The sequence below is a fragment of the Danio rerio genome, chromosome 2 (genome assembly GCF_052040795.2).
Source record: "Danio rerio strain M-AB ecotype USA chromosome 2, GRCz13ab, whole genome shotgun sequence".
NCBI lineage: Eukaryota > Metazoa > Chordata > Actinopteri > Cypriniformes > Danionidae > Danio > Danio rerio.
In genome coordinates this window covers 11,782,175-11,793,219 of record NC_141022.1, presented here as the reverse complement: position 1 = coordinate 11,793,219, position 11,045 = coordinate 11,782,175, and the positions used below count along the sequence as shown (strand labels likewise).

Below are 11,045 nucleotides of genomic sequence, written 5' to 3'. Positions count from 1 at the left end.
ATTATTTTTATATTTTATATTTATATTTTATATTCATTCCTCTTAAATTTGTAAAAACAATTATGTAAGCTTAAATGTTAAATTATTATATATACACCAAATATGTGTCACGGAAGTTAGTTCTGTTGTCTATAAGGCCCCAGATATGGAAAAATATGTTGCAACAAATAGGTGAGATGTTTGTGGTTTAATGTATGCATGGAGCTAATGATTGGTTAGTTTAGCCAATACAGTAACCCGAGTCTATTTCTTCCAAACAAAATGTCAAGAATACAAAGTGCGGCCTGTCACTTCGTTTTATGGTCTGCAGATAAAGGGGAGGTTGGACCTCAGAAAACCAAACTCTGTCATTGTGTAGCTTATGCTTGTTGAGTGAACATTTAGTGTTTGCACAAATAATGGAAGTTAAAGAAGAAAAGAGCTGCAGCATTGGGGAGGGTGAAGAGGCAGAAGGAAAAGAAGCAAAGACTGTTCTGGGGATCTTTACGAGAGAGCAGTTCATCATGTTGTGTGTTGGACTCGGTCTGATTGCACTGCTTCTCATCATTACATTAACTTCAGTGTTTGTGATCGCAAAATCAGGTATGTAAACTCTGTCATGACATTGCATAGTTTGGCACTGAATATTGCTTGAAATGGAGTTCAGTTGCGTGTAATGTTGTAAGGGTATATTTTTTGGCAATAGCCAAAAATACATAAGTGATTGATTTTTATTAACATACTCAATAATGTCAGCTCACATATCATTAAAACACATTACAATAATTATGACATTATCGTAAACAATAAACATATTATTCATCTTGGGGTTGGTCTCAGACGCTTCAGTGGACGTGGACATGGAGCCGTTTCCATCTGACGGAGACATGCTCGACTTTCTTCTTCAGACTGGGGAGATTGAGGAGAAAGATGGCCTTTATGCGACATGGTATCACGCAGCCAACAGTAAATCTGAGATGAGCAAGGCCTTGAACAGTAAGCGTGATATCTGGTTTTATCTTAACACCTTTCTCTTGATCTCTTGTTTTATCTTAACACCCTTGTTCAAGGTTGCGCTTCGGTCACTTCTATTAGCCATGGGATAGTAAATAAAAAAACTCTACCAGTGAAATAAAGGTGATAGATATGAAATATGCACAATTTATGAGTGCTGATAAAATAACCTACAGATGATATGGTGTTTATATAATATGTACACTGCAAAAACAAGTTTTCTCTTGTTTCCCGGGGTGGGTTTAGTGAATTTGGGGATCCTAAGCAATTCCAGCCATGTGGCCAAACAGTCCCAATGTTCATCCTTTGTATCTTTTTTCATCATTCATTCATTCATTTTCTTGTCAGCTTAGTCCCTTTATTAATTCTGGGTCACCACAGCGGAATGAACCGCCATCTTATCCAGCAAGTTTTTACGCAGTGGATGCCCTTCCAGCCGCAACCCATCATTCACACACACACTCATACACTACGGACAATTTAGCCTACCCAATTCACCTGTACCGCATGTCTTTGGACTGTGGGGGAAACCGGAGCACCCGCAGGAAACCCACGCGAATGCAGGGAGAACATGCAAACTCCGCACAGAAACGCCAACTGAGCCGAGGCTCGAACCAGCGACCCTGCGACCTTCTTGCTGTGAGGCGACGGCACTACCTACTGCGCCACTGCTTTGCCCCTGTTTTTTTTTTTCATTCATTCATTTTCCTTTGGCTTAGTCCCTTTATTCATCAGTGGTCACTACAGCGGAATGAACCGCCGACTTATTCAGCATATGTTTTACACAGCGAATGCCCATCCAGCTGCAACCCAGTACCGTAAAACATCCATACACACTCATTCACACACATACACTGCAAAAAATGCTGTTCTTATATTTTTTGTCTTGTTTCTAGTCTTAATATCTAAATATTCTTAAATCCTTAAACACATTGTCTAGTTTTAAGAAATGATATGCAAAATAATCTTCCAATGGGGTAAGAAAAATAATCTTGTTTTTTCTTTTGACATAAGATTATTTTGCTTACCCCGTTGGCAGATTATTTAGCTTATTTTAAGGAAAAACTCACTACATTTTGGCATATTTTTTCTTAAAACTTGACAATGTGTTTTGCTTGTCTAGAAAATGCTTCTTGATTTAAGAACTTTTAGATATTTGGACTAGAAATAAGACATCAAATCTAAGTAATAAAAGCATTATTTGCAGTGTACACTACAGACAATTTAGTTTTTTCAATTCTCCTATAACGCAGGTCTGTAGTAAACCGGACCACTCGGAGGAAACTCATGTGAACATAGGGAAAAACATGCAAACTCCACACAAAAATGCCAACTGACCCAGATGGGACTTGAACCAGTGACCTTTTCGCTGTGAGGTGACAGTGTTAACCACTGAGCCGCTGTGTCGCTATTAAATTTAATTAAATGTATATATATTTTTTACATCACTATCAAACAATGCACTTGAAATAATTGGTCACCTTAAAATTTAATAATTAAATTGTTTTTTAAACTAAATTTTCATCTGATTTGACTGCTGAGGGGTGGGGGACACATTTGCAAGGATGTAATGTTTACATTAATATTAAATTCGTTAGACCCTCGCTATACAAAGTATGATAGAAAATTGTGCTACGCAGTGGGGCAAATAAGTATTTAGTCAGCTACCAATTGTGCAAGTCCTCCAAGATGAGAGAGGCCTGTAATGTTCATCATTGATATACCTCAACTATAAGAGACAAAATGAGAAAGAAAATCCAGAAAATCACATTGTAGGATTTTGAAAGAATTAATTTGCAAATTATGGTGGAAAATAAGTATTTGGTCAGTAACTACATTTCATCTCGATACTTTGTTATTTTATTTTTAATTCATTGCTCACTGCAGATCTCCTCTAGAGTAGTGATGTTTTGGGGCTGTCGCTGGGCAATACAGACTTTCGACTCCCTCCAAAGATTTTCTATAGGGTAGAGATCTGGAGACTGGCTAGGCCACTCCCTAACCTTCAAAATGCTTCTTACGAAGCCACCCTGTCAGTGCCTGGGTGGTGTGTTTGAGATCATTGTCATGCTGAAAGACCCAGCCATGTTTCAACATCAATGCCCTTGCTGATAGAAAGAGATTTTCAGACAAAATCTCACGATGCATGGCCCCATTCATTCTTCTCTTTAGGAAAAACAGCCACAAAGTATGATGTTTCCACTCTTGTTCTTCACAGTAGGTATGGTGTTCTTTGGATGCAACTCGGCATTCTTTTTTCTCAAAACAGTGTTTACCAAAATGTTCTATTTTGGTTTCATTTGACCATTTGACATTCCCTCAATCCTCTTCTGGATCATCCACATGCTCTCTAGCAAACTTCAGACGGGCCTTAACATGTACTTGTTTAAGCAGGGGGACACTGCAGAATTTGAGCCCCTGGCAGCACATTGTTATTGATGGTAGCCTTTGCTACTTTGATCCCAGCTCTCTGCAGGTCATTCACTAGGTCCCGGGGTAAGATCTTGCATGGAGCCCCACATCGAGGCAGATTATCAGTGGTCTTGTATGTCTTTCATTTTCTAATAATTGCTCCCACAATTGATTTCTTCACACCAAGATGCTTACCTATTACAGTCTTCCCATTCTGGTGCAGGTCCACAATTTTGTTTCTGGTGTCCTTTGACATCTCTGTGGTCTTGGCCATAGTGGAGTTTGGAGTGTGACTGTTTGAGGTTGTGGACAGGTGTGTTTTACCTGTGATGAAAATTACATGCCTCTCTCAGCTTTTTAAGTGGGAGAACTTGCACAATTGGTGGCTGACCAAATACTTTTTTGCCCCACTGTATTTAATTTACAAAAACTTTTAGGTTTTTATTGTGGGCCCCCAGACTATCTAAAAAAATAATAAATCAAGAAGCATTTTCTAGACAAAGCAAAAATTCTTGTTTTTAGAAAAAAATTAATTGAGTTTCTTCTTAAAACATGCTAAATAATGTGCCAGTTGGGTAAATAACAATAAACAATTTTATTTTGCTTCTCCCATTGGCACATTATTTTGCCTGTTATTTTTAAAACTTGCTTAAAAATAGCTTTTTTATGAAAAATAAATCTAGTCTAGAAAATGCTTCTTGATTTAAGAACTATTAGATATTTGGACTAGAAACAAGACAAAACCTCTTAGTAGAAAAATCATTTTGTGCTGTGTAACTGTTTACATTGCAGGTGATGTGATGATCCTAGAGGCTGATGTAAATGTACAAGGTCATAACACAGTCAATGAAACCAATATTCCCATCATGGCCCATCCGCCAGACATTTACAGTGACAACACTCTGGAGGAATGGCTGGATGCTGTGCTCAAGTCAAAGAAAGGTAAACAACATTGTCTGTTTTTCATACTCTGATGACATTGCGAACATTTGCTATGTGGCTGTCCTTCATTAGGGGTAAAGCTGGATTTTAAGAGTATCAGTGCTGTGGAGCCCTCATTGGATCTGCTGAGAGCGAAAAACCAAACGGGGATCAACAGGCCGGTGTGGATAAATGCAGATATTCTTCCTGGTCCTAATGTCCCTGAGTTCTGGCCAGTGGTCAATGCTTCAGAGTAAGAGTTGCATTTTATTGCTAACAATTAATTGCTTTTTAGGCTGCATTCACACTAGTGCATGTTTTGTTTTAAAACAGTGTTGCAGAATAATTATTCATACAGAAATCCGTTTTTACTAAGTTTCAGAAAAACTATCTCTGTCAGTATTATACATAAAAACACAAGATATGTGACCAGTTACGCTTAATGGCATGTAAATATGTTGCAGGCATTCATAAAATAGTTCCCGATTCCCGTCAGTGTAATGGTCATAAGGGGTTTGATGAATCAGGGAACAATATGCAATAGTCCAGAAGAGCAGTCAGAGAGTAATTGTGTATATCTGTGTTTATATTGTCTGCATTTCAGTTTACCTATAAACCTTTTTCTTAGAACGCAAAATTCCCCATTATGCTTTGCGTGTATGCTCAAGGAGAATGCTTAGGACTTCCGGTCGGCAGCTGATGCGTATGAACAGTAACATTTGGACATCTTTGAAATGATAGTTTTAATCTATGTAAATCAGAACAATGTTAAATGTTGGGCAGCACGGTGGCGCAGTGAGTAGCACAATCGCCTCACAGCAAGAAGGTTGCTGGTTCGAGCCCCGGCTGGTTCAGTTGGTATTTCTGTGAGGAGTTTACATGTTCTCCCCGTGTTTGCATGGATTTTCTACATGTACTCATGTTTCCCCTACAGTCTAAAAACATGTGGTATAGGTGAATTCAATTGAGTGAACTAAATTGGCTGTAGTGTATGTGTAAATGAGTGTGTATGGATGTTTCCCAGTGATGGGTTGCCCGCTGTGTAAAACATATACTTGATAAGTTAGTGGTTCATTCCGCTGTGGTGACCCCAGATTAATAAAGGGACTAAACCGAAAAGAAAATGAAGGAGTGAATGTTAAATGTTTTGCTAGCGAAATAAGCAATTTTAACACGCTAATTTTTACTCCTTAGATCAGCTTCTCTATGACCCGCCACTTTATCGAGGTGGAAGGGGTTTGAGTGCCTGAGTGATCCTAAGAGCTATGTTGTCGGGGGCTGATGTCCCTCTTAGGGTCTCCCAAGGCAAAAAGGTCTTAGGTGACAGGTCAGACTAAGTGCAGTTCGAAAAACCCTTATGGATATAATAATTAATAATAATAATAATTCCTTACATTTATATAGCACTTTTCTGGGCACTCAAAGCGCTTTACACATAGGGAGGAATCTCCTCATCGCCCACCATGTGTGCAGCATCCACCATGTGTGCAGCATCCACCTGCATGACCTGCCATTTTGCACCAGACCGCACACCACACACCAGCTGATTGGTGGAGAGAAAACAGAGTGATGAAGCCAATTATGATATGGGGAGGGTTAGGAGGCCATGATGGACAGGCCAGTAGGCAAATTTAGCCAGGATGCTGGGGTGAAACCCCTACATCGTGGGATTTTTGGTAACCACAGAGAGTCAGGACCTCGGTTTAATGTCTTATCCGAAAGACGGCGCTCACTGAGCAGTATAGAGTCCCCGTCACGATACTGGGGCATTAGGACCCACTCAGACCGCAGGTTGGGCGCCACCTGCTGGCTTCACTAACACCACTTCCGGCAGAAAACTAGCTTTCCCATGTGGTCTTCCATCCAGGTACTGACCGGGCGCAGCCCTGCTTAGCTTCAGTGGGTGACCATGTGAGAGTTGCTAACTGCCGGCATATTCCAAATATAACAAAAGGGAGACTGTGATGTCGCGCGGTATGGCACAGCCGGGGCCCCACCCTGGGGTTGGGGCTCATATGTGAGCGCCTGGTGGCCGGGTTTTGTCCCACGGAACCTGGTAGGGCTCGGCCCGAAGGAGCGACGTGGGACCATCCTCCTGCAGGCTCATCAGCCACAGGGGCAGCCATAAGGGCCAGTGCATTGTGGAACGGGTAGTGGTCGAAGGTTAGGATCACAACAACTCAATCGTCACAGCATGGGCACAGAAACTAGCTCTTGGGACATGAAATGTCACCTCACTGGGAGGGAAGGAGCCTGAGCTTGTGCGGGAGTACTGACTAGAGATAGTTGGACTCACCTCCACACACAGCTGGGGCTCTGGAACTCAACTTTTTGAGAAGGGCTGGAATGAAAACACACCTGCGAGAAGGCTCCAGAAAAGTTTATGAAAATTAGGTGAGATGAGATGAGAATTTTAACAAGTGACACAGACTGTCCTGTGTCACCATGCTAACGATGTTATACACCTTCAAATTGTTTTTATAGAAAACCGGGAAACACCTGTTATGTTTTGCATTTTATTAGACTACACAGAGCATGATTATAACAGAACATAAAAATATATATAGTATAATTATATGACGCTGCTTCTTCCTCGGTTGATCACAACCAGAAGAAAGTGGTCGACTTTGGCATTATAAAAGCTGATTTCATGTTATATAGGCACGTTGGAGTTTGTAGCTCTAAAGCAGCAACAGTCAACAAACTGGCTCAATTAGGATCAAAGCCAAAGGAGCAATTTAAAGAGTTCTAAAACATTATTTGGAGAGTATTTTGAGCTGAAACTTCACATATAGTCACTATGGAGATTAGAGGTTATATCTTGTAAAAAGAGGCATGATAGGTTCCCTTTAAGCCTCTTTCACACTACAAATGCAACCAAAGCATAGGCATTGTTTGTTAACAGATTAAGGGTGATGCAGTGGTGCAGTAGGTAGTGCTGTCACCTCACAGCAAGAAGGTCGCTGGTTCGAGCCTCGGCTGGGTCAGTTGGCGTTTCTATGTGGAGTTTGCATGTTCTCCCTTCGTTCGCGTGGGTTTTCTACAGGTGTTCCGGTTTCCCCCACAGTCCAGACAAGTGGTCAAGATGAATTGGGTAGGCTAAATTAATCGTAGTGTTTGTGTGTTAATAAGATTGTATGGATGTTTCCCCAAGATGGGTTGCAGCTGGAAGAGCATCTGCTGCATGAAACATATGCTGGATAAGTTGACGGTTCATTCCGCTGTGGCGATCCCAAATTAATAAAGGGACTAAGCTGAAAAGAAAATGAATGAATAAATGAATTAATGTTAACAGATTAAAGCTTTCATAGTGCAGGCCGTAGCATAAGCAGAGCTAAAACAGTCGCTATTGTTTTGGCGCTGGGTCTATTTTTGTCAAAATGACAATGCATTGATAGTGACCAGAAACACACTTAAGGACAGTAAAAAGTAGCAATTTTATCCTGTAAGTGCATGGATAATATCTTCTGATATTTAAATAGTCAATCCAATGAACTTAAATGATCAAAAACTGCAACAAATATTTTTGGAGACCTGAACTGCTTAACCAACCTTTAATACCAGCCAATACAATTCATAAGGGTTCTCAAACTGTCCTGCAGATTTTAGCTTCAACTTGCCCCAAAAGACCTGCACAGATGTTTCTAGAAAGCCTAGTAAGAGCTTGATTAGCTAGCTTGTGTCTGATTGGGGTCGGTTTTCAGATGTTGTTTTTTTTCCAGGTTTTTTGAGCTCATTCAGCTAAAATTTCCTGACGTCACCATCTCTCCAGGATGGAAGGTTCTTTATCTTTCCATCTTCCCCAATGTGACTTACACGCGCAGTATGGTGGAGCAGATGTACTCCACCATAAGACACCTTCCACAGAAAATCACCTTCCCTGTTCATGCTCTGATGGCCAAGAATGGCTGGCCGCATCTGAGCTGGCTGCTCAGTCAGTCTTCAAGGTATAACTAAAGGTCACCTCAAACATTTCAGAGTGGGAGATGAAGGCAATGTCCATATTTTGTCTCGATTATGATGCAGGTACAGTTTAACCCTGTGGCAAGGAAAGGAAAATCCCAATTTAAATGATCTCCTCTTCATTAGAGACAACAGCAACCCTAAGCGCATCTACTATGACATCTATGAGCCTGTGCTCTCACAGTTCAGAGAAGCTGCAAGTGAGTGACGTCTTGCATACTGTACCACACTTCACATGTAATCCACAATATTTCCTTATCTGATAATATTAGAGGTTTGTTATTTATTTACTGGCTTTGGTTGAAACTAAATGTTTTACAAATAAAACTATACTAAATACTAAATAAATACTAAATGCCTCACAGCAAGAAGGTCACTGGTTCAAGCCCCGGCTGGGTCAGTTGGCATTTCTGTGTGGAGTTTGCATGTTCTCCCCGTGTTGGCCTTGGTTTCCTTTGGGTGTTTCTTCCACTGTCTAAAGACATGCGGTGTAGGTGAATTGAATAAGCTAAATTGGCCGTAGTGTATGTGTGTGAAAGCAAGAGTTTATGGGTTTTTCCCAGTGCAGGATGGGCATCTGATGCGTAAGTAGCAAAAGATTCAAAACATATGCTTGATAAGCTGGCGGTTCACTCCGTTTAGGGACCCCTGAGTAATAAAGGGACTAAGCCGAAAAGAAAATGAATGAATGAATCATGTACAGTTCTTTATTTGCATCAGTTCAATTATCAGCCTTTATTTATTGTGGCAAACGTTCTAAATCATTATATTTTTCACAGGAGAACAACACTGGGTCTCATTCACTAATAATTGTGTACGTTTTTCATAATTATGTGCACATTTGAACTTCTCATGAAAACTTTGCAACGAGCACACAACATGTGCGTACACACATGAGTTTGTTCTTAAACTTGTTCTTTTGTTAGTGTATTTGGAGAGGGTGAGCTCTATTTTAACAACCCATGGGCAAAGTGCGAAGCGCAGGGCGCAAATGCATTAAGTGCGTGTCAGAATCCACTTTTGCTATTTAAGAGACGGAAAAATCCACTTTGCGCCGTGGCGCATGGTCTAACAGGGTTGAGCTTATTTGCTTAATGAGTTATAGGTTGTGATTTGAGAAGAAACCAATCAGAGCCTCTTCTCCCATTCTCTTTAAGTGTCAGTTGCGTCACGCAGACTTTGTGAGTGGGAAAACTGAGCGTTTCACTAGCAAGAAAACAGTTAAACAGAGCATCTACAGGCGTGAATGAGAGATGAGCCTCCTCATTCTTTACTTTCACTTTCAGTCCTTGTGGATAGGGAAACCTTGTACGCACAGAAATCCATTGGCCTATAAATAATTAATTTCGTTTTTTAGGAGCAAAGATTTGTTTCAAAACTGTTTCTAAATTCAGTTCTAATTTCCAGCAAACAAATAAATGAACAATAATAACAACAAAGTGTGCTCAAAAAACTGAGTTATATCCAAATACACATGCTGTACCCCATACGGTCTAAAACCTGTCAGGTGGACAAAACTAAGCTTGTTTTTATTAAAACAAATATAAATATGCATATAATAAATAATACTGCTAATAATAATAACTTTATAAAAGCAAATTGTTATGAATAAACTGAAAAAGCCTATCCCGAGATGAAGAAGGCTTGAAAGTATGGTTTTTATATTTATGTAGGATAGAAAATAATGTTTTGTAATATTTAAATCCTTTATATTTATATCCTATATATCCATATTATATCCTATAAAGGTATATATATGTATATATATATATATATATATACATCCTTAATATTTGAATTATTTTTCATATGTAAAGATATTTGTGTATTGCTGTACATCCTGTCTTTATTAAGCAGTGTGTAAGCCAGGCACACCACTAACGCGCTCTGCACTGGACTTTAGACCGGCTTTGTACTGGTCTATTGAACAGTCTATTATAGTTCCTCAAAATAGCAATGCTCCTCAACACGCCTCCTTTTTTAGATCAGAACACCTATGGGCGCACATATAAGCGCAAATGCATTTGCTATTTAAACAGCGTGGCTCAAAACTTTCAAACGACTCTTGCGCCAAGCTGTAACTAGCAAACAACAATTGCGTCACGCCGCATTGCGCTGGTGTATGATAGGGCTCTATGACTCTGTTCTATATTAGCGTCCACCTGAACAAGGTTTGTAATTTGCATAATACACGCCCAAACCAGCTCCATATAAGGGACTTTCTCAAAGCAGCACATGTCATTTGCACAGTGGGTAGCACGATCGCCTCACAGCAAGAAGGTCGCTGGTTCGAGCCTCAGCTGGGTCAGTTGTGCATAAATTAAAGTAAATTGTTTGTAGTGTATGTGTGTATGGATGTTTCCCAGTGATGGGTTGCAGCTGGAAGGGCATCCGCTGCTCAAAACAGTTGGCGGTTCATTCCGCTGTGGAGACCCCAGATTAATAAAGGGACTAAGCTAAAAAGAAAACGAATGAATGAATGTGTTAAATATTGACTTACACACACAGCATTGTTGGTTTACAAACAAATCAAACAAACATAATCCTGTTGCACTACTACACTTGATTTTGGTTTTATTGTAAAAAAAAAATAAATAAAAAATAAAAATAAAAGACATGTTAAATGAGAATCTGAAATATTTTATAGCATACTTAAAAATAAAGATGATTAAGTTTTCAAAAATGTTTTATTTTGAATATTTAAAAAAATAAATTGCTCTTAAACTTTATATTTTCGGAATTTTTGTAGTATATGT

The 11,045-nt window shown here is 39.7% G+C and overlaps 1 protein-coding gene across 2 annotated transcripts in view; it reads left to right on the top strand.

Annotated features, from left to right (window-relative positions):
* Positions 1-11,045, top strand: part of fam151a (family with sequence similarity 151 member A) — a 117,987-nt gene that overhangs the window by 102,615 nt on the left and 4,327 nt on the right. The window contains 6 exon segments of one of the 2 annotated variants that reach the window (NM_001100095.1): positions 141-582; positions 820-975; positions 4,198-4,347; positions 4,420-4,579; positions 8,049-8,273; positions 8,353-8,489. In NM_001100095.1, coding sequence (NP_001093565.1) covers positions 399-582; positions 820-975; positions 4,198-4,347; positions 4,420-4,579; positions 8,049-8,273; positions 8,353-8,489 — 1,012 coding nt within the window. In that variant the 5' untranslated portion in view covers positions 141-398. 2 annotated transcript variants of the gene reach the window in all.